Source organism: Lampris incognitus, chromosome 13 (genome assembly GCF_029633865.1).
Source record: "Lampris incognitus isolate fLamInc1 chromosome 13, fLamInc1.hap2, whole genome shotgun sequence".
Classification (NCBI taxonomy): Eukaryota; Metazoa; Chordata; class Actinopteri; order Lampriformes; family Lampridae; genus Lampris; species Lampris incognitus.
Window position 1 is genome coordinate 2,057,952 of NC_079223.1, and position 27,477 is coordinate 2,085,428.

General features: G+C 30.9%; 1 protein-coding gene across 6 annotated transcripts in view; it reads right to left on the reverse strand.

Moving 5' to 3' along the window:
- Positions 1–27,477, reverse strand: part of LOC130122856 (multimerin-2-like) — a 220,075-nt gene that overhangs the window by 38,163 nt on the left and 154,435 nt on the right. For all 6 annotated transcript variants that reach the window (XM_056291905.1, XM_056291903.1, XM_056291904.1 and 3 more), the window contains 3 exons: positions 26,350–26,544; positions 24,317–24,787; positions 23,195–23,567 (listed from right to left, as the gene is read on the reverse strand). In XM_056291905.1, the coding sequence (XP_056147880.1) occupies positions 23,195–23,567; positions 24,317–24,787; positions 26,350–26,544 (1,039 nt within the window). The remainder of the gene's footprint in view (positions 1–23,194; positions 23,568–24,316; positions 24,788–26,349; positions 26,545–27,477) is intronic.

A 27,477-nucleotide genomic window follows, 5' to 3' on the forward strand; every position in this document is an offset into this window, starting at 1 on the left:
TCATATTATTCAGTATTTAACATGACAGAAGGTCATATTATTCAGTATTTAACATGACAGAAGGTCATATTGTTCAGTATTTAATATGACAGGTCATTTTATTCAGTATTTAACATGACAGTAGGTCATATTATTCAGTATGTAACATGACAGAAAGTCATATTATTCAGTATTTAACATGACAGAAGGTCATAATATTCAGTATTTAACATGACAGAAGGTCATATTGTTCAGTATTTAATATGACAGGTCATATTATTCAGTATTTAACATGACAGTAGGTCATATTATTCAGTATTTAACATGACAGAAGGTCAAATTATTCAGTATGTAACATGACAGAAGGTCATATTACTCAGTATTTAACATGACAGGTCATATTATTCAGTATTTAACATGACAGAAGGTCATATTATTCAGTATGTAACATGACAGAAGGTCATATTATTCAGTATTTAACATGACAGAAGGTCATATTATTCAGTATTTAACATGACAGAAGGTCATATTATTCAGTATTTAACATGACAGAAGGTCATATTGTTCAGTATTTAATATGACAGGTCATTTTATTCAGTATTTAACATGACAGTAGGTCATATTATTCAGTATTTAACATGACAGAAGGTCATATTATTCAGTATGTAACATGACAGAAGGTCATATTATTCAGTATTTAACATGACAGGACATATTATTCAGTATTTAACATGACAGAAGGTCATATTATTCACTATTTAACATGACAGGTCATATTATTCAGTATTTAACATGACAGGTCATATTTTTCAGTATTTAACATGACAGGTCATATTATTCAGTATTAACATGACAGGTCATATTATTCAGTATTTAACATGACAGGTCATATTATTCAGTATTAACATGACAGGTCATATTATTCAGTATTTAACATGACAGGTCATATTATTCAGTATTTAACAGACAGAAGGTCATATTATTCAGTATTTAACATGACAGAAGGTCATAATATTCAGTATTTAACATGACAGAAGGTCATATTATTCAGTATTTAACATGACAGAAGGTCATAATATTCCGTATTTAACATGACAGCTCATATTATTCAGTATTTAACATGACAGGTCATATTATTCAATATTTAACATGACAGGTCATATTATTCAGTATTTAACACGACAGGTCATATTATTCAGTATTTAACATGACAGGTCATATTATTCAGTATTTAACAGACAGAAGGTCATATTATTCAGTATTTAACATGACAGAAGGTCATAATATTCAGTATTTAACATGACAGAAGGTCATATTATTCAGTATTAACATGACAGAAGGTCATATTATTCAGTATTTAACATGACAGAAGGTCATATTATTCAGTATTTAACATGACAGGTCATATTATTCAGTATTTAACATGACAGAAGGTCATAATATTCAGTATTTAACATGACAGAAGGTCATATTATTCAGTATTTAACATGACAGAAGGTCATATTATTCAGTATTTAACATGACAGAAGGTCATATTGTTCAGTATTTAATATGACAGGTCATTTTATTCAGTATTTAACATGACAGTAGGTCATATTATTCAGTATGTAACATGACAGAAAGTCATATTATTCAGTATTTAACATGACAGAAGGTCATAATATTCAGTATTTAACATGACAGAAGGTCATATTGTTCAGTATTTAATATGACAGGTCATATTATTCAGTATTTAACATGACAGTAGGTCATATTATTCAGTATTTAACATGACAGAAGGTCAAATTATTCAGTATGTAACATGACAGAAGGTCATATTACTCAGTATTTAACATGACAGGTCATATTATTCAGTATTTAACATGACAGAAGGTCATATTATTCAGTATTTAACATGACAGGTCATATTATTCAGTATTTAACATGACAGAAGGTCATATTATTCAGTATTTAACATGACAGGTCATATTATTCAGTATTTAACATGACAGGTCATATTTTTCAGTATTTAACATGACAGGTCATATTATTCAGTATTAACATGACAGGTCATATTATTCAGTATTTAACATGACAGGTCATATTATTCAGTATTAACATGACAGGTCATATTATTCAGTATTTAACATGACAGGTCATATTATTCAGTATTAACATGACAGAAGGTCATATTATTCAGTATTAACATGACAGAAGGTCATATTATTCAGTATTTAACATGACAGAAGGTCATATTATTCAGTATTTAACATGACAGGTCATATTATTCAGTATTTAACATGACAGTAGGTCATATTATTCAGTATTAACATGACAGAAGGTCATATTATTCAGTATTTAACATGACAGAAGGTCATATTATTCAGTATTTAACATGACAGGTCATATTATTCAGTATTTAACATGACAGTAGGTCATATTATTCAGTATTAACATGACAGAAGGTCATAATATTCAGTATTTAACATGACAGAAGGTCATATTATTCAGTATTAACATGACAGAAGGTCATATTATTCAGTATTTAACATGACAGAAGGTCATATTATTCAGTATTTAACATGACAGAAGGTCATATTATTCAGTATTAACATGACAGAGGGTCATATTATTCAGTATTTAACATGACAGAAGGTCATATTGTTCAGTATTTAATATGACAGGTCATATTATTCAGTATTTAACATGACAGTAGGTCATATTATCAGTATGTAACATGACAGAAAGTCATATTATTCAGTATTAACATCACAGAAGGTCATATTATTCAGTATTTAACATGACAGAAGGTCATATTATTCAGTATTAACATGACAGAAGGTCATATTATTCAGTATGTAACATGACAGAAGGTCATATTGTTCAGTATTTAATATGACAGGTCATATTATTCAGTATTTAACATGACAGTAGGTCATATTATTCAGTATTTAACATGACAGAAGGTCATATTATTCAGTATGTAACATGACAGAAGGTCATATTATTCAGTATTTAACATGACAGAAGGTCATATTATTCAGTATTTAACATGACAGAAGGTCATATTGTTCAGTATTTAATATGACAGGTCATTTTATTCAGTATTTAACATGACAGTAGGTCATATTATTCAGTATTTAACATGACAGAAGGTCATATTATTCAGTATGTAACATGACAGAAGGTCATATTATTCAGTATTTAACATGACAGGACATATTATTCAGTATTTAACATGACAGAAGGTCATATTATTCACTATTTAACATGACAGGTCATATTATTCAGTATTTAACATGACAGGTCATATTTTTCAGTATTTAACATGACAGGTCATATTATTCAGTATTAACATGACAGGTCATATTATTCAGTATTTAACATGACAGGTCATATTATTCAGTATTAACATGACAGGTCATATTATTCAGTATTTAACATGACAGGTCATATTATTCAGTATTAACATGACAGAAGGTCATATTATTCAGTTTAACATGACAGAAGGTCATATTATTCAGTATTTAACATGACAGAAGGTCATATTATTCAGTATTTAACATGACAGGTCATATTATTCAGTATTTAACATGACAGTAGGTCATATTATTCAGTATTAACATGACAGAAGGTCATATTATTCAGTATTTAACATGACAGAAGGTCATATTATTCAGTATTTAACATGACAGGTCATATTATTCAGTATTTAACATGACAGTAGGTCATATTATTCAGTATTAACATGACAGAGGGTCATAATATTCAGTATTTAACATGACAGAAGGTCATATTATTCAGTATTAACATGACAGAAGGTCATATTATTCAGTATTTAACATGACAGAAGGTCATATTATTCAGTATTTAACATGACAGGTCATATTATTCAGTATTTAACATGACAGAAGGTCATATTATTCAGTATTTAACATGACAGAAGGTCATATTATTCAGTATTTAACATGACAGAAGGTCATATTATTCAGTATTAACATGACAGAGGGTCATATTATTCAGTATTTAACATGACAGAAGGTCATATTGTTCAGTATTTAATATGACAGGTCATATTATTCAGTATTTAACATGACAGTAGGTCATATTATCAGTATGTAACATGACAGAAAGTCATATTATTCAGTATTAACATCACAGAAGGTCATATTATTCAGTATTTAACATGACAGAAGGTCATATTATTCAGTATTAACATGACAGAAGGTCATATTATTCAGTATTTAACATGACAGAAGGTCATATTGTTCAGTATTTAATATGACAGGTCATATTATTCAGTATTTAACATGACAGTAGGTCATATTATTCAGTATTTAACATGACAGAAGGTCATATTATTCAGTATGTAACATGACAGAAGGTCATATTATTCAGTATTTAACATGACAGAAGGTCATATTATTCAGTATTTAACATGACAGGTCATATTATTCAGTATTAACATGACAGAAGGTCATATTATTCAGTATTTAACATGACAGGTCATATTATTCACTATTTAACATGACAGGTCATATTATTCAGTATTTAACATGACAGAAGATCATAATATTCAGTATTTAACATGACAGAAGGTCATATTATTCAGTATTTAACATGACAGAAGGTCATATTATTCAGTATTTAACATGACAGGTCATATTATTCAGTATTAACATGACAGAAGGTCATATTATTCAGTATTTAACATGACAGAAGGTCATAATATTCAGTATTTAACATGACAGGTCATATTATTCAGTATTAACATGACAGTAGGTCATATTATTCAGTATTTAACATGACAGAAGGTCATATTATTCAGTATTTAACATGACAGAAGGTCATATTATTCAGTATTTAACATGACAGGTCATATTATTCAGTATTTAACATGACAGAAGGTCATATTATTCAGTATTTAACATGACAGGTCATATTATTCAGTATTTAACATGACAGGTCATATTATTCAGTATTTAACATGACAGAAGGTCATAATATTCAGTATTTAACATGACAGGTCATATTATTCAGTATTTAACATGACAGAAGGTCATATTATTCAGTATTTAACATGACAGGTCATATTATTCAGTATTTAACATGACAGAAGGTCATAATATTCAGTATTTAACATGACAGGTCATATTATTCATTATTTAACATGACAGAAGGTCATATTATTCAGTATTTAACATGACAGGTCATATTATTCAGTATTAACATGACAGAAGGTCATATTATTCAGTATTTAACATGACAGAAGGTCATAATATTCAGTATTTAACATGACAGGTCATATTATTCAGTATTAACATGACAGAAGGTCATATTATTCAGTATTTAACATGACAGAAGGTCATAATATTCAGTATTTAACATGACAGGTCATATTATTCAGTATTTAACATGACAGAAGGTCATATTATTCAGTATTTAACAGACAGAAGGTCATATTATTCAGTATTTAACATGACAGAAGGTCATATTATTCAGTATTTAACATGACAGAAGGTCATATTATTCAGTATTTAACATGACAGAAGGTCATATTGTTCAGTACTTAACATGACAGGTCATATTATTCAGTATTTAACATGACAGGTCATATTATTCAGTATTAACATGACAGAAGGTCATATTATTCAGTATTTAACATGACAGAAGGTCATAATATTCAGTATTTAACATGACAGGTCATATTATTCAGTATTTAACATGACAGAAGGGCATATTATTCAGTATTTAACAGACAGAAGGTCATATTATTCAGTATTTAACATGACAGAAGGTCATATTATTCAGTATTTAACATGACAGAAGGTCATATTATTCAGTATTTAACATGACAGAAGGTCATATTATTCAGTATTTAACATGACAGAAGGTCATATTATTCAGTATTTAACATGACAGGTCATATTATTCAGTATTTAACATGACAGGTCATATTATTCAGTATTAACATGACAGAAGGTCATATTATTCAGTATTTAACATGACAGGTCATATTATTCACTATTTAACATGACAGGTCATATTATTCAGTATTTAACATGACAGAAGATCATAATATTCAGTATTTAACATGACAGAAGGTCATATTATTCAGTATTTAACATGACAGAAGGTCATATTATTCAGTATTTAACATGACAGGTCATATTATTCAGTATTAACATGACAGAAGGTCATATTATTCAGTATTTAACATGACAGAAGGTCATAATATTCAGTATTTAACATGACAGGTCATATTATTCAGTATTAACATGACAGTAGGTCATATTATTCAGTATTTAACATGACAGAAGGTCATATTATTCAGTATTTAACATGACAGAAGGTCATATTATTCAGTATTTAACATGACAGGTCATATTATTCAGTATTTAACATGACAGAAGGTCATATTATTCAGTATTTAACATGACAGGTCATATTATTCAGTATTTAACATGACAGGTCATATTATTCAGTATTTAACATGACAGAAGGTCATAATATTCAGTATTTAACATGACAGGTCATATTATTCAGTATTTAACATGACAGAAGGTCATATTATTCAGTATTTAACATGACAGGTCATATTATTCAGTATTTAACATGGCAGAAGGTCATAATATTCAGTATTTAACATGACAGGTCATATTATTCATTATTTAACATGACAGAAGGTCATATTATTCAGTATTAACATGACAGAGGGTCATATTATTCAGTATTTAACATGACAGAAGGTCATATTGTTCAGTATTTAATATGACAGGTCATATTATTCAGTATTTAACATGACAGTAGGTCATATTATCAGTATGTAACATGACAGAAAGTCATATTATTCAGTATTAACATCACAGAAGGTCATATTATTCAGTATTTAACATGACAGAAGGTCATATTATTCAGTATTAACATGACAGAAGGTCATATTATTCAGTATGTAACATGACAGAAGGTCATATTGTTCAGTATTTAATATGACAGGTCATATTATTCAGTATTTAACATGACAGTAGGTCATATTATTCAGTATTTAACATGACAGAAGGTCATATTATTCAGTATGTAACATGACAGAAGGTCATATTATTCAGTATTTAACATGACAGAAGGTCATATTATTCAGTATTTAACATGACAGAAGGTCATATTGTTCAGTATTTAATATGACAGGTCATTTTATTCAGTATTTAACATGACAGTAGGTCATATTATTCAGTATTTAACATGACAGAAGGTCATATTATTCAGTATGTAACATGACAGAAGGTCATATTATTCAGTATTTAACATGACAGGACATATTATTCAGTATTTAACATGACAGAAGGTCATATTATTCACTATTTAACATGACAGGTCATATTATTCAGTATTTAACATGACAGGTCATATTTTTCAGTATTTAACATGACAGGTCATATTATTCAGTATTAACATGACAGGTCATATTATTCAGTATTTAACATGACAGGTCATATTATTCAGTATTAACATGACAGGTCATATTATTCAGTATTTAACATGACAGGTCATATTATTCAGTATTAACATGACAGAAGGTCATATTATTCAGTATTAACATGACAGAAGGTCATATTATTCAGTATTTAACATGACAGAAGGTCATATTATTCAGTATTTAACATGACAGGTCATATTATTCAGTATTTAACATGACAGTAGGTCATATTATTCAGTATTAACATGACAGAAGGTCATATTATTCAGTATTTAACATGACAGAAGGTCATATTATTCAGTATTTAACATGACAGGTCATATTATTCAGTATTTAACATGACAGTAGGTCATATTATTCAGTATTAACATGACAGAAGGTCATAATATTCAGTATTTAACATGACAGAAGGTCATATTATTCAGTATTAACATGACAGAAGGTCATATTATTCAGTATTTAACATGACAGAAGGTCATATTATTCAGTATTTAACATGACAGGTCATATTATTCAGTATTTAACATGACAGAAGGTCATATTATTCAGTATTTAACATGACAGAAGGTCATATTATTCAGTATTTAACATGACAGAAGGTCATATTATTCAGTATTAACATGACAGAGGGTCATATTATTCAGTATTTAACATGACAGAAGGTCATATTGTTCAGTATTTAATATGACAGGTCATATTATTCAGTATTTAACATGACAGTAGGTCATATTATCAGTATGTAACATGACAGAAAGTCATATTATTCAGTATTAACATCACAGAAGGTCATATTATTCAGTATTTAACATGACAGAAGGTCATATTATTCAGTATTAACATGACAGAAGGTCATATTATTCAGTATTTAACATGACAGAAGGTCATATTGTTCAGTATTTAATATGACAGGTCATATTATTCAGTATTTAACATGACAGTAGGTCATATTATTCAGTATTTAACATGACAGAAGGTCATATTATTCAGTATGTAACATGACAGAAGGTCATATTATTCAGTATTTAACATGACAGAAGGTCATATTATTCAGTATTTAACATGACAGGTCATATTATTCAGTATTAACATGACAGAAGGTCATATTATTCAGTATTTAACATGACAGGTCATATTATTCACTATTTAACATGACAGGTCATATTATTCAGTATTTAACATGACAGAAGATCATAATATTCAGTATTTAACATGACAGAAGGTCATATTATTCAGTATTTAACATGACAGAAGGTCATATTATTCAGTATTTAACATGACAGGTCATATTATTCAGTATTAACATGACAGAAGGTCATATTATTCAGTATTTAACATGACAGAAGGTCATAATATTCAGTATTTAACATGACAGGTCATATTATTCAGTATTAACATGACAGTAGGTCATATTATTCAGTATTTAACATGACAGAAGGTCATATTATTCAGTATTTAACATGACAGAAGGTCATATTATTCAGTATTTAACATGACAGGTCATATTATTCAGTATTTAACATGACAGAAGGTCATATTATTCAGTATTTAACATGACAGGTCATATTATTCAGTATTTAACATGACAGGTCATATTATTCAGTATTTAACATGACAGAAGGTCATAATATTCAGTATTTAACATGACAGGTCATATTATTCAGTATTTAACATGACAGAAGGTCATATTATTCAGTATTTAACATGACAGGTCATATTATTCAGTATTTAACATGACAGAAGGTCATAATATTCAGTATTTAACATGACAGGTCATATTATTCATTATTTAACATGACAGAAGGTCATATTATTCAGTATTTAACATGACAGGTCATATTATTCAGTATTAACATGACAGAAGGTCATATTATTCAGTATTTAACATGACAGAAGGTCATAATATTCAGTATTTAACATGACAGGTCATATTATTCAGTATTAACATGACAGAAGGTCATATTATTCAGTATTTAACATGACAGAAGGTCATAATATTCAGTATTTAACATGACAGGTCATATTATTCAGTATTTAACATGACAGAAGGTCATATTATTCAGTATTTAACAGACAGAAGGTCATATTATTCAGTATTTAACATGACAGAAGGTCATATTATTCAGTATTTAACATGACAGAAGGTCATATTATTCAGTATTTAACATGACAGAAGGTCATATTATTCAGTATTTAACATGACAGGTCATATTATTCAGTATTTAACATGACAGAAGGTCATATTATTCAGTATTTAACATGACAGGTCATATTATTCAGTATTAACATGACAGAAGGTCATATTATTCAGTATTTAACATGACAGGTCATATTATTCAGTATTTAACATGACAGTAGGTCATATTATTCAGTATTTAACATGACAGGTCATATTATTCAGTATTTAACATGACAGAAGGTCATATTATTCAGTATTTAACATGACAGGTCATATTATTCAGTATTTAACATGACAGAAGGTCATATTATTCAGTATTTAACATGACAGAAGGTCATATTATTCAGTATTTAACATGACAGGTCATATTATTCAGTATTTAACATGACAGGTCATATTATTCAGTATTTAACATGACAGGTCATATTATTTAGTATTTAACATGACAGAAGGTCATATTATTCAGTATTTGACATGACAGGTCATATTATTCAGTATTTAACATGACAGAAGGTCATATTATTCAGTATTTAACATGACAGAAGGTCATATTATTTAGTATTTAACATGACAGGTCATATTATTCAGTATTTAACATGACAGGTCATATTATTCAGTATTTAACATGACAGAAGGTCATATTATTCAGTATTTAACATGACAGGTCATATTATTCAGTATTTAACATGACAGAAGGTCATATTATTCAGTATTTAACATGACAGGTCATATTATTCAGTATTTAACATGACAGGTCATATCATTCAGTATTTAACATGACAGGTCATATTATTCAGTATTAACATGACAGGTCATATTATTCAGTATTTAACATGACAGGTCATATTATTCAGTATTTAACATGAAAGGTCATATTATTCAGTATTAACATGACAGAAGGTCATATTATTCAGTATTTAACATGACAGGTCATATTATTCAGTATTAACATGACAGAAGGTCATATTATTCAGTATTAACATGACAGAAGGTCATATTATTCAGTATTTAATATGACAGGTCATATTATTCAGTATTTAACATGACAGTAGGTCATATTATTCAGTATTTAACATGACAGGTCATATTATTCAGTATTAACATGACAGAAGGTCATATTATTCAGTATGTAACATGACAGAAGGTCATATTATTCAGTATTTAACATGACAGGTCATATTATTCAGTATTTAACATGACAGGTCATATTATTCAGTATTTAACATGACAGAAGGTCATATTATTCAGTATTTAACATGACAGAAGGTCATATTATTCAGTATTTAACATGACAGTAGGTCATATTATTCAGTATTTAACATGACAGAAGGTCATATTATTCAGTATGTAACATGACAGAAGGTCATATTATTCAGTATTTAACATGACAGAAGGTCATATTATTCAGTATTTAACATGACAGGTCATATTATTCAGTATTAACATGACAGAAGGTCATATTATTCAGTATTTAACATGACAGGTCATATTATTCACTATTTAACATGACAGGTCATATTATTCAGTATTTAACATGACAGAAGATCATAATATTCAGTATTTAACATGACAGAAGGTCATATTATTCAGTATTTAACATGACAGAAGGTCATATTATTCAGTATTTAACATGACAGGTCATATTATTGAGTATTAACATGACAGAAGGTCATATTATTCAGTATTTAACATGACAGAAGGTCATAATATTCAGTATTTAACATGACAGGTCATATTATTCAGTATTTAACATGACAGAAGGTCATATTATTCAGTATTTAACAGACAGAAGGTCATATTATTCAGTATTTAACATGACAGAAGGTCATATTATTCAGTATTTAACATGACAGAAGGTCATATTATTCAGTATTTAACATGACAGAAGGTCATATTATTCAGTATTTAACATGACAGGTCATATTATTCAGTATTTAACATGACAGAAGGTCATATTATTCAGTATTTAACATGACAGGTCATATTATTCAGTATTAACATGACAGAAGGTCATATTATTCAGTATTTAACATGACAGGTCATATTATTCAGTATTTAACATGACAGGTCATATTATTCAGTATTTAACATGACAGTAGGTCATATTATTCAGTATTTAACATGACAGGTCATATTATTCAGTATTTAACATGACAGAAGGTCATATTATTCAGTATTTAACATGACAGGTCATATTATTCAGTATTTAACATGACAGAAGGTCATATTATTCAGTATTTAACATGACAGAAGGTCATATTATTCAGTATTTAACATGACAGGTCATATTATTCAGTATTTAACATGACAGGTCATATTATTTAGTATTTAACATGACAGAAGGTCATATTATTCAGTATTTGACATGACAGGTCATATTATTCAGTATTTAACATGACAGAAGGTCATATTATTCAGTATTTAACATGACAGAAGGTCATATTATTTAGTATTTAACATGACAGGTCATATTATTCAGTATTTAACATGACAGGTCATATTATTCAGTATTTAACATGACAGAAGGTCATATTATTCAGTATTTAACATGACAGGTCATATTATTCAGTATTTAACATGACAGGTAATATCATTCAGTATTTAACATGACAGGTCATATTATTCAGTATTAACATGACAGGTCATATTATTCAGTATTTAACATGACAGGTCATATTATTCAGTATTTAACATGAAAGGTCATATTATTCAGTATTAACATGACAGAAGGTCATATTATTCAGTATTTAACATGACAGGTCATATTATTCAGTATTAACATGACAGAAGGTCATATTATTCAGTATTAACATGACAGAAGGTCATATTATTCAGTATTTAATATGACAGGTCATATTATTCAGTATTTAACATGACAGTAGGTCATATTATTCAGTATTTAACATGACAGGTCATATTATTCAGTATTAACATGACAGAAGGTCATATTATTCAGTATGTAACATGACAGAAGGTCATATTATTCAGTATTTAACATGACAGGTCATATTATTCAGTATTTAACATGACAGGTCATATTATTCAGTATTTAACATGACAGAAGGTCATATTATTCAGTATTTAACATGACAGAAGGTCATATTATTCAGTATATAACATGACAGGTCATATTATTCAGTATTAACATGACAGAAGGTCATATTATTCAGTATTTAACATGACAGGTCATATTATTCAATATTTAACATGACAGGTCATATTATTCAGTATTTAACATGACAGAAGGTCATATTATTCAGTATTTAACATGACAGGTCATATTATTCAGTATTTAACATGACAGTAGGTCATATTATTCAGTATTTAACATGACAGTAGGTCATATTATTCAGTATTTAACATGACAGGTCATATTATTCAGTATTCAACATGACAGAAGGTCATATTATTCAGTATTTAACATGACAGGTCATATTATTCAGTATTTAACATGACAGAAGGTCATATTATTCAGTATTTAACATGACAGGTCATATTATTCAGTATTAAACATGACAGAAGGTCATATTATTCAGTATTTAACATGACAGGTCATATTATTCAGTATTTAACATGACAGGTCATATTATTTAGTATTTAACATGACAGAAGGTCATATTATTCAGTATTTGACATGACAGGTCATATTATTCAGTATTTAACATGACAGAAGGTCATATTATTCAGTATTTAACATGACAGAAGGTCATATTATTTAGTATTTAACATGACAGGTCATATTATTCAGTATTTAACATGACAGGTCATATTATTCAGTATTTAACATGACAGAAGGTCATATTATTCAGTATTTAACATGACAGGTCATATTATTCAGTATTTAACATGACAGGTCATATTATTCAGTATTTAACATGACAGGTAATATTATTCAGTATTTAACATGACAGGTCATATTATTCAGTATTAACATGACAGAAGGTCATATTATTCAGTATTTAACATGACAGAAGGTCATATTATTCAGTATTTAACATGACAGAAGGTCATATTATTCAGTATTTAACATGACAGAAGGTCATATTATTCAGTATTAACATGACAGGTCATATTATTCAGTATTAACATGACAGAAGGTCATATTATTCAGTATTTAACATGACAGGTCATATTATTCAGTATTTAACATGACAGGTCATATTATTCAGTATTTAACATGACAGAAGGTCATATTATTCAGTATTTAACATGACAGGTCTTATTATTCAGTATTTAACATGACAGAAGGTCATATTATTCAGTATTTAACATGAAAGGTCATATTATTCAGTATTTAACATGACAGGTCATATTATTCAGTATTTAACATGACAGTAGGTCATATTATTCAGTATTTAACATGACAGTAGGTCATATTATTCAGTATTTAACATGACAGGTCATATTATTCAGTATTCAACATGACAGAAGGTCATATTATTCAGTATTTAACATGACAGGTCATATTATTCAGTATTTAACATGACAGGTCATATTATTCAGTATTTAACATGACAGAAGGTCATATTATTCAGTATTTAACATGACAGGTCATATTATTCAGTATTTAACATGACAGAAGGTCATATTATTCAGTATGTAACATGACAGAAGGTCATATTATTCAGTATTTAACATGACAGGACATATTATTCAGTATTTAACATGACAGAAGGTCATATTATTCACTATTTAACATGACAGGTCATATTATTCAGTATTTAACATGACAGGTCATGTTATTCAGTATTTAACATGACAGAAGGTCATATTATTCAGTATTTAACATGACAGAAGGTCATATTATTCAGTATGTAACATGACAGAAGGTCATATTATTCAGTATTTAACATGACAGAAGGTCATATTATTCAGTATTTAACATGACAGAAGGTCATATTATTCAGTATTTAACATGACAGAAGGTCATATTATTCAGTATTTAACATGACAGAAGGTCATATTATTCAGTATTTAACATGACAGAAGGTCATATTATTCAGTATTTAACATGACAGGTCATATTATTCAGTATTTAACATGACAGGTCATATTATTTAGTATTTAACATGACAGAAGGTCATATTATTCAGTATTTGACATGACAGGTCATATTATTCAGTATTTAACATGACAGAAGGTCATATTATTCAGTATTTAACATGACAGAAGGTCATATTATTCAGTATTTAACATGACAGGTCATATTATTCAGTATTAAACATGACAGAAGGTCATATTATTCAGTATTTAACATGACAGAAGGTCATATTATTCAGTATTTAACATGACAGAAGGTCATATTATTCAGTATTAACATGACAGGTCATATTATTCAGTATTAACATGACAGAAGGTCATATTATTCAGTATTTAACATGACAGGTCATATTATTCAGTATTTAACATGACAGGTCATATTATTCAGTATTTAACATGACAGAAGGTCATATTATTCAGTATTTAACATGACAGGTCTTATTATTCAGTATTTAACATGACAGAAGGTCATATTATTCAGTATTTAACATGAAAGGTCATATTATTCAGTATTTAACATGACAGGTCATATTATTCAGTATTTAACATGACAGTAGGTCATATTATTCAGTATTTAACATGACAGTAGGTCATATTATTCAGTATTTAACATGACAGGTCATATTATTCAGTATTCAACATGACAGAAGGTCATATTATTCAGTATTTAACATGACAGGTCATATTATTCAGTATTTAACATGACAGTAGGTCATATTATTCAGTATTTAACATGACAGAAGGTCATATTATTCAGTATTTAACATGACAGGTCATATTATTCAGTATTTAACATGACAGAAGGTCATATTATTCAGTATGTAACATGACAGAAGGTCATATTATTCAGTATTTAACATGACAGGACATATTATTCAGTATTTAACATGACAGAAGGTCATATTATTCACTATTTAACATGACAGGTCATATTATTCAGTATTTAACATGACAGGTCATGTTATTCAGTATTTAACATGACAGAAGGTCATATTATTCAGTATTTAACATGACAGAAGGTCATATTATTCAGTATGTAACATGACAGAAGGTCATATTATTCAGTATTTAACATGACAGAAGGTCATATTATTCAGTATTTAACATGACAGAAGGTCATATTATTCAGTATTTAACATGACAGAAGGTCATATTATTCAGTATTTAACATGACAGAAGGTCATATTATTCAGTATTTAACATGACAGGTCATATTATTCAGTATTAAACATGACAGAAGGTCATATTATTCAGTATTTAACATGACAGGTCATATTATTCAGTATTTAACATGACAGGTCATATTATTTAGTATTTAACATGACAGAAGGTCATATTATTCAGTATTTGACATGACAGGTCATATTATTCAGTATTTAACATGACAGAAGGTCATATTATTCAGTATTTAACATGACAGAAGGTCATATTATTCAGTATTTAACATGACAGGTCATATTATTCAGTATTAAACATGACAGAAGGTCATATTATTCAGTATTTAACATGACAGGTCATATTATTCAGTATTTAACATGACAGGTCATATTATTTAGTATTTAACATGACAGAAGGTCATATTATTCAGTATTTGACATGACAGGTCATATTATTCAGTATTTAACATGACAGAAGGTCATATTATTCAGTATTTAACATGACAGAAGGTCATATTATTTAGTATTTAACATGACAGGTCATATTATTCAGTATTTAACATGACAGGTCATATTATTCAGTATTAACATGACAGAAGGTCATATTATTCAGTATTAACATGACAGAAGGTCATATTATTCAGTATTTAATATGACAGGTCATATTATTCAGTATTTAACATGACAGTAGGTCATATTATTCAGTATTTAACATGACAGGTCATATTATTCAGTATTAACATGACAGAAGGTCATATTATTCAGTATGTAACATGACAGAAGGTCATATTATTCAGTATTTAACATGACAGGTCATATTATTCAGTATTTAACATGACAGGTCATATTATTCAGTATTTAACATGACAGAAGGTCATATTATTCAGTATTTAACATGACAGAAGGTCATATTATTCAGTATATAACATGACAGGTCATATTATTCAGTATTAACATGACAGAAGGTCATATTATTCAGTATTTAACATGACAGGTCATATTATTCAATATTTAACATGACAGGTCATATTATTCAGTATTTAACATGACAGAAGGTCATATTATTCAGTATTTAACATGACAGGTCATATTATTCAGTATTTAACATGACAGTAGGTCATATTATTCAGTATTTAACATGACAGTAGGTCATATTATTCAGTATTTAACATGACAGGTCATATTATTCAGTATTCAACATGACAGAAGGTCATATTATTCAGTATTTAACATGACAGAAGGTCATATTATTCAGTATTTAACATGACAGAAGGTCATATTATTCAGTATTTAACATGACAGGTCATATTATTCAGTATTTAACATGACAGGTCATATTATTCAGTATTTAACATGACAGGTAATATTATTCAGTATTTAACATGACAGAAGGTCATATTATTCAGTATTTAACATGACAGAAGGTCATATTATTCAGTATTTAACATGACAGAAGGTCATATTATTCAGTATTTAACATGACAGAAGGTCATATTATTCAGTATTAACATGACAGGTCATATTATTCAGTGTTAACATGACAGAAGGTCATATTATTCAGTATTTAACATGACAGGTCATATTATTCAGTATTTAACATGACAGGTCTTATTATTCAGTATTTAACATGACAGAAGGTCATATTATTCAGTATTTAACATGAAAGGTCATATTATTCAGTATTTAACATGACAGGTCATATTATTCAGTATTTAACATGACAGTAGGTCATATTATTCAGTATTTAACATGACAGTAGGTCATATTATTCAGTATTTAACATGACAGGTCATATTATTCAGTATTCAACATGACAGAAGGTCATATTATTCAGTATTTAACATGAAAGGTCATATTATTCAGTATTTAACATGACAGAAGGTCATATTATTCAGTATTTAACATGACAGAAGGTCATATTATTCAGTATTTAACATGACAGAAGGTCATATTATTCAGTATTTAACATGACAGAAGGTCATATTATTCAGTATTTAACATGACAGGTCATATTATTCAGTATTTAACATGACAGAAGGTCATATTATTCAGTATTTAACATGACAGAAGGTCATATTATTCAGTATTTAACATGACAGGACATATTATTCAGTATTTAACATGACAGAAGGTCATATTATTCACTATTTAAAATGACAGGTCATATTATTCAGTATTTAACATGACAGGTCATGTTATTCAGTATTTAACATGACAGAAGGTCATATTATTCAGTATTTAACATGACAGAAGGTCATATTATTCAGTATTTAACATGACAGAAGGTCATATTATTCAGTATTTAACATGACAGAAGGTCATATTATTCAGTATTTAACATGACAGAAGGTCATATTATTCAGTATTTAACATGACAGAAGGTCATATTATTCAGTATTTAACATGACAGGTCATATTATTCAGTATTAAACATGACAGAAGGTCATATTATTCAGTATTTAACATGACAGGTCATATTATTCAGTATTTAACATGACAGGTCATATTATTTAGTATTTAACATGACAGAAGGTCATATTATTCAGTATTTGACATGACAGGTCATATTATTCAGTATTTAACATGACAGAAGGTCATATTATTCAGTATTTAACATGACAGAAGGTCATATTATTCAGTATTTAACATGACAGGTCATATTATTCAGTATTAAACATGACAGAAGGTCATATTATTCAGTATTTAACATGACAGGTCATATTATTCAGTATTTAACATGACAGGTCATATTATTTAGTATTTAACATGACAGAAGGTCATATTATTCAGTATTTGACATGACAGGTCATATTATTCAGTATTTAACATGACAGAAGGTCATATTATTCAGTATTTAACATGACAGAAGGTCATATTATTTAGTATTTAACATGACAGGTCATATTATTCAGTATTTAACATGACAGGTCATATTATTCAGTATTTAACATGACACAGAAGGTCATATTATTCAGTATTTAACATGACAGGTCATATTATTCAGTATTTAACATGACAGGTCATATTATTCAGTATTTAACATGACAGGTCATATTATTCAGTATTAACATGACAGGTCATATTATTCAGTATTAACATGACAGAAGGTCATATTATTCAGTATTTAACATGACAGGTCATATTATTCAGTATTTAACATGACAGGTCATATTATTCAGTATTTAACATGACAGAAGGTCATATTATTCAGTATTTAACATGAAAGGTCATATTATTCAGTATTTAACATGACAGTAGGTCATATTATTCAGTATTTAACATGACAGTAGGTCATATTATTCAGTATTTAACATGACAGGTCATATTATTCAGTATTCAACATGACAGAAGGTCATATTATTCAGTATTTAACATGACAGGTCATATTATTCAGTATTTAACATGACAGAAGGTCATATTATTCAGTATTTAACATGACAGGTCATATTATTCAGTATTTAACATGACAGAAGGTCATATTATTCAGTATGTAACATGACAGAAGGTCATATTATTCAGTATTTAACATGACAGGACATATTATTCAGTATTTAACATGACAGAAGGTCATATTATTCACTATTTAACATGACAGGTCATATTATTCAGTATTTAACATGACAGGTCATGTTATTCAGTATTTAACATGACAGAAGGTCATATTATTCAGTATTTAACATGACAGAAGGTCATATTATTCAGTATGTAACATGACAGAAGGTCATATTATTCAGTATTTAACATGACAGAAGGTCATATTATTCAGTATTTAACATGACAGAAGGTCATATTATTCAGTATTTAACATTACAGGTCATATTATTCAGTATTAACATGACAGAAGGTCATATTATTCAGTATTTAACATGACAGAAGGTCATAATATTCCGTATTTAACATGACAGCTCATATTATTCAGTATTTAACATGACAGGTCATATTATTCAATATTTAACATGACAGGTCATATTATTCAGTATTTAACACGACAGGTCATATTATTCAGTATTTAACATGACAGGTCATATTATTCAGTATTTAACAGACAGAAGGTCATATTATTCAGTATTTAACAGACAGAAGGTCATATTATTCAGTATTTAACATGACAGAAGGTCATATTATTCAGTATTTAACATGACAGAAGGTCATATTATTCAGTATTTAACATGACAGGTCATATTATTCAGTATTTAACATGACAGAAGGTCATATTATTCAGTATTTAACATGACAGGTCATATTATTCAGTATTTAACATGACAGAAGGTCATATTATTCAGTATTTAACATGACAGAAGGTCATATTATTCAGTATTAACATGACAGAAGGTCATATTATTCAGTATTTAACATGACAGAAGGTCATATTATTCAGTATTTAACATGACAGGTCATATTATTCAGTATTTAACATGACAGAAGGTCATATTATTCTGTATTTAACATGACAGAAGGTCATATTATTCAGTATTTAACATGACAGAAGGTCATATTATTCAGTATTTAACATGACAGGTCATATTATTCAGTATTAAACATGACAGAAGGTCATATTATTCAGTATTTAACATGACAGGTCATATTATTCAGTATTTAACATGACAGGTCATATTATTTAGTATTTAACATGACAGAAGGTCATATTATTCAGTATTTGACATGACAGGTCATATTATTCAGTATTTAACATGACAGAAGGTCATATTATTCAGTATTTAACATGACAGAAGGTCATATTATTTAGTATTTAACATGACAGGTCATATTATTCAGTATTTAACATGACAGGTCATATTATTCAGTATTTAACATGACACAGAAGGTCATATTATTCAGTATTTAACATGACAGGTCATATTATTCAGTATTTAACATGACAGGTCATATTATTCAGTATTTAACATGACAGGTCATATTATTCAGTATTAACATGACAGGTCATATTATTCAGTATTAACATGACAGAAGGTCATATTATTCAGTATTTAACATGACAGGTCATATTATTCAGTATTTAACATGACAGGTCATATTATTCAGTATTTAACATGACAGAAGGTCATATTATTCAGTATTTAACATGAAAGGTCATATTATTCAGTATTTAACATGACAGTAGGTCATATTATTCAGTATTTAACATGACAGTAGGTCATATTATTCAGTATTTAACATGACAGGTCATATTATTCAGTATTCAACATGACAGAAGGTCATATTATTCAGTATTTAACATGACAGGTCATATTATTCAGTATTTAACATGACAGAAGGTCATATTATTCAGTATTTAACATGACAGGTCATATTATTCAGTATTTAACATGACAGAAGGTCATATTATTCAGTATGTAACATGACAGAAGGTCATATTATTCAGTATTTAACATGACAGGACATATTATTCAGTATTTAACATGACAGAAGGTCATATTATTCACTATTTAACATGACAGGTCATATTATTCAGTATTTAACATGACAGGTCATGTTATTCAGTATTTAACATGACAGAAGGTCATATTATTCAGTATTTAACATGACAGAAGGTCATATTATTCAGTATGTAACATGACAGAAGGTCATATTATTCAGTATTTAACATGACAGAAGGTCATATTATTCAGTATTTAACATGACAGAAGGTCATATTATTCAGTATTTAACATGACAGAAGGTCATATTATTCAGTATTTAACATGACAGGTCATATTATTCAGTATTAACATGACAGAAGGTCATATTATTCAGTATTTAACATGACAGAAGGTCATAATATTCCGTATTTAACATGACAGCTCATATTATTCAGTATTTAACATGACAGGTCATATTATTCAATATTTAACATGACAGGTCATATTATTCAGTATTTAACACGACAGGTCATATTATTCAGTATTTAACATGACAGGTCATATTATTCAGTATTTAACAGACAGAAGGTCATATTATTCAGTATTTAACAGACAGAAGGTCATATTATTCAGTATTTAACATGACAGAAGGTCATATTATTCAGTATTTAACATGACAGAAGGTCATATTATTCAGTATTTAACATGACAGGTCATATTATTCAGTATTTAACATGACAGAAGGTCATATTATTCAGTATTTAACATGACAGGTCATATTATTCAGTATTTAACATGACAGAAGGTCATATTATTCAGTATTTAACATGACAGAAGGTCATATTATTCAGTATTTAACATGACAGAAGGTCATATTATTCAGTATTAACATGACAGAAGGTCATATTATTCAGTATTTAACATGACAGAAGGTCATATTATTCAGTATTTAACATGACAGGTCATATTATTCAGTATTTAACATGACAGAAGGTCATATTATTCAGTATTTAACATGACAGAAGGTCATATTATTCAGTATTTAACATGACAGAAGGTCATATTATTCAGTATTTAACATGACAGGTCATATTATTCAGTATTTAACATGACAGAAGGTCATATTATTCAGTATTTAACATGACAGGTCATATTATTCAGTATTTAACATGACAGAAGGTCATATTATTCAGTATGTAACATGACAGAAAGTCATATTATTCAGTGTTTAACATGACAGGTCATATTATTCAGTATTTAACATGACAGAAGGTCATATTATTCAGTATTTAACATGACAGAATGTCATATTATTCAGTATTTAACATGACAGCTCATATTATTCAGTATTTAACATGACAGAAGGTCATATTATTCAGTATTTAACATGACAGAAGGTCATATTATTCAGTATTTAACATGACAGGTCATATTATTCAGTATTTAACATGACAGAAGGTCATATTATTCAGTATTTAACATGACAGAAGGTCATATTATTCAGTATTTAACATTACAGAAGGTCATATTATTCAGTATTTAACATGACAGAAGGTCATATTATTCAGTATTTAACATGACAGAAGGTCATATTATTCAGTATTTAACATGACAGGTCATATTATTCAGTATTTAACATGACAGAAGGTCATATTATTCAGTATTTAACATGACAGAAGGTCATATTATTCAGTATTTAACATGACAGAAGGTCATATTATTCAGTATTTAACATGACAGGTCATATTATTCAGTATTTAACATGACAGAAGGTCATATTATTCAGTATGTAACATGACAGAAAGTCATATTATTCATCTCTACCACCTCCAGCCCCACCTCCTGTCTTCTCATCACTCCCAGTGAAAATCTTAGCATCCGTCTATTTCTCTGATATTTTAATTTATTCCCAGCATTTTGGCTGAATGTTTGTCTTCATTTGAAGGCCACGAGACTCTCAGTTTGTCTGACCTTTGATCTGGATGTTATTAGTTGTTTATTTTTGTCATCTAGAGAGCCGATTGGTTACCATGGTTACTTCCCCCATCTCCCAGCAGCTTGGCGATGCTGTGGCTGTGTTGACTCAGCTGTTGCTGCAGGTGGCGTATCTGCTCCTTCAGCACAGGGACTGAGTGCGCCTCCTGCTCACTGGGGAGCCACTCCATGAACTCCAACACCTCCTCGCCAAGCAGCACCTCCAACACTTCGCTGTGGCGCACGGCATCTTTCAGCAGAGAGGCAAAGGAACTGGACAGGTGACGCATCTCCTCCCTCAGCCGCAGGTTGTCCTCCTGCAGGGAGAGCAGATCCTCCATGCTGCCTGCCAGTGAGCCATTCAGCCGGGTCAGACTGTGGTCCAACAGCCGGCTCCTGGCCTGCTCGAAGACCAGCGACTCCTTCACCTGTCGATGAGTAAGATCCTGTAGTCATTCATCCAGATTCATTATTCTCTCTGTTTCAGACCAAAGGAAACTTTAAACGTCTCCATAAAGAGACATTTAAATAGAAACAAACAAATAAACCAAAATGTCAGATGATAAAAGTAAATATTAACCACAATGTCCAACTGAAAAGAAGAAATCCAGATGGGGAGATAATTAGTTTATGTGTCAAACGAGCAGTCAGTTAAAGGAGATTTTTTCCTCTTCTTTTTTTTAACTTTAATTTCAAATAAAATCAAAGACAACTTCAGCGCTGAGTGAACAGGATCACTTCTGCAGGTCGACAGTATACATAAAGTATTGCATTTCTCTCAGATTTGAAGTATTTCTGCTGACAAAGTATTTCTGAGGCAGATTCCGGACCAGCTTAGTAGTAAGAAGAAGAAGAAGACGTGAGAATTTACCGACAAACGACAACGCCTGCCAGCTCAGTGTAAAGGAAAGGAATAATCCCGAGCACACAAATGAAAAAACACCAGCAGTAGTAACAGCAGCAGCAGCAGTAGTAGTAGTAGTAGTAGTAGTAGTAGTAGTAGTAGTAGTAGTAGTAGTAGCTGAGGTACTGTAAGTGCAACATGACCAGTTGTCATATGATTCCTGTTGTAAGAAAGCGTGTAACAGTTTTGATCGCTGTGGAGGTCAGAGGTTGGCTACAGAACAGCGCCCTCTGGTGACCTGTCAGGTGTACTAACCATGAATGCCTCACCCACCTGCTGTAGGCCGAGCTGCAAAGTCTCCACTAACGGCTCCCAGTCGCCCACCTCCCCCAACCTGCCCGCTGCAGCGGCCTCGTTTGCCCCGTGAACCTCCAAATGGTTGTCATGGGCCAGCTGCGTCACATTGGCCACGGCCTCCTCCAGCCATGAGATCTGCGCCTTCTGAGCATTGCAGTTACATTGTCCAGAGGAGTTGGAGGTCTTGTAGAGCGCTGTGTACAGGTAGTCAACGTCCACATCCAGCTCCTGCAGCCGCTGGCTTTGCTGGCTGAGGTTCCCTGCCAGCTCACCCACCTGGCTCAGCACTGCCTCCTTGGCGGCCTCCACCTCCAGACCTGTCTCCATGAACTGGATCTGGCTGTTTCGGCCTGTCTGGACAATCTGCTCCCTCAGAGCACCGAAGCCCTGGCTCAGCTCCTCCATGTTCTCTGAGTTTGTCTTAAGGTCCTCCAGAAGACCTGAGACCTGAAACAGAGAAGAATGAGGGTGAAACAGATGGATGGTTAGTTGTCTGCTGGACAAACGGACATCCCCAGAGATTAACTGTCAATAAAGTAAGAGATTAATCATCAATACGAGAGTTTCTCTTCAGCCTGCAAGCTGGTTTATTCATGTTGTTTTATTCATGTTTTCTGTTGGTGAACAAATCTTTTTTTATCTAGTGCAAGGATGTTGTGTTGCTGTAAAGCCCACTGGGGTAAACTTGTAATTTGAGAAATCAGGCTATACAAATAAAACTGACTTGACTTAATCATGAATGACAGACAGACACACAGATAGATGGATACAGTCATGTGAAAAAAGTATTTCAGCATACAAATATTTGATTTTCATTTCAACAATATTTATTTAATAACATTTGCATTTGAAGTCCAATGTATAATTTAAAAAAACATGAAAATGTTGCATGTGGATTTCTAACAACTGTCCACTTGCCCAAGACAGGCTGCCTCAGCAAATTCAGCCTGAGAGCAGACCACAAGATGCTGACAGATTTCATCATGGGACCTACAGGTTGCACTTGCCACTAATGATGTCAAAGTACTTGAGTCTTCCACGAGAAAGAGGCTGCACAAATTTGATCTACATGGGAGGTGTGCCAGGGGGAATACTTTGCTGTCCAGAAAGAACATCAGGCCAAGACTAAAGTTTGCAAATGAACACCCAGGCAAAGACCAGGATCCTGGAAGAACCTGCTCTGGACAGACGAGTCAAAGATAGTTGGCCACAGTACCAGAAAACTTGTTTTGTGAAAACCAAAGACAGCATTTGACCAGAAGAACCTGGCTCCAACTGAAAAGCATGGTGGTAGAAATGTTGTGGCTTGGGGCTGCTTTGCTGCGTCAGTGCCTGGGCAGCTCACCATTATAGAACCCACTATGAATTCTTCATTGTGTCAGAGGGTGTTTGAGGATAATGTTGGACAATTTGTCAGAAGATTGCAGCTCAGCTGAAAGCTGATCTTGTAACATGACAATAACCCTAAACATTCCAGTAAACCCATCAAGGAATGGCTGAAAAGAAAGAATTGGAGGGTTCTGGAATGGCCAAGTCACAGCCCAGATCAAAATCCAATCGAGGTGCTCCGGCGGATTTGAAACGGGCTGTGCACGCAAGAAAACCCTCAAACATCACACAGCTGAAAGAATTCTGCATGCAGGAGTGGGCAAAACCGTCTCCCAGTTGATGTCAGAGACTGGTAGACAGAAGAAATGTCTGCTCGCAGTTGTTTCGGCCAAAGCTATGCCAACTATTAGAGCCAATGGGGTACTTAGTTTTCCAAAGAAGGAAATGGCATCTGTTAATTTTTTGTGGAATAAATTACTGCATTGTCAATTTTTCATTATTTTTGTTCAGTTAGGTCACCTTCATCTATAGATACTGTCGAAATGAAAATCAAATCTCTGCATGTTGAAAAAGCCAAACCTTTACATGGGATGTACTTACTTTTCCTATGATGACAGATAGATCGATAGATCGATAGATAGATCAATAGATAGATAGATGGATGGAAGTGCTGTAGTAACCTTCACTGTATTGTTGACCACCATGCTGTCCAATCTTTCCATGACCACCCAGACAGCAGGATTGTTTGGGGGCAGCAGAGGAGAAGAGGGATGAGGAACATTTTCTTCTTCACGTCTTTTCTGCAGCTCCTCGTTCAGCTGCTCCTGGGTCAGTCTCATCTCCGACAGAGAGGCGTTCACCACCTGCAGGCTGACCTGCACTCACACACAAACACACACACACCTCTTATTTGATGAGTTTTAATTGAAAGTGTTCTAATTGAATTACTAAATTAATTTCAATTGAAAGTCTTGTTCAGTGTGATGGATGTGAAAGGTTATTTTCATCACAAATTCATTTGGAACAAAAGCAAAAGACCAGAAATCAGTCTTTAGAAAAGCAGGAACTAAAGTTAGTCCCATCCTTCACATCAGGTAAAAACCATCTGATGGTTTTCTTTAATTATAAGTCACTTTTAAATGTTTCACACTTTTGTGAAACATTGGTTGTGTCTGAGGGGGTGGCAGAGGTGAAGATAAGATTTTCATTGGGAGTGATGAAGAAGGACAGGATTAGGAATGAGGGACAGCTCAGGTTGGACGGTTTGGAGACAAAGCAAGAGAGACGAGATTGAGACGGTTTGGACATGTGTGGAGGAGAGATGCTGGGTATACTGGGAGAAGGATGCTGAATATGGAGCTGCCAGGGAAGAGGAAATTAATCATTTAAGTACGATCATCAGCCCTTACAGGCACATACAGCTGAGTATCTGATATACTTTGTTAATCCCCGTGGGGAAATTCATGCTCTGCATTTAAGCCATCCCAGCTGTGTAGCTGGGAGCAGTGGGCAGATGCCTTGCAGCACCCGGGGGACCAACTCCAGTTGGTCTTGCCATGCCTTTGTCAGGGGCACAGGCAGAAGTATTAAACCTAACATGCATGTCTTTTTGATGGTGGGGGAAACTGGAACACACAGAGAAAACCCACCGTAGACACGGGGAGAACATGCAAACTCCACACAGAGGATAACCTTGGATGACCCCCAAGGTTAGTTAACCTCGGGGTTTGAACCCAGGACCTTCTTGCTGTGAGGTGACAGTGCTAATCCCTGGGCCATCATGCCGCATAGCATCATCATCATCCGCA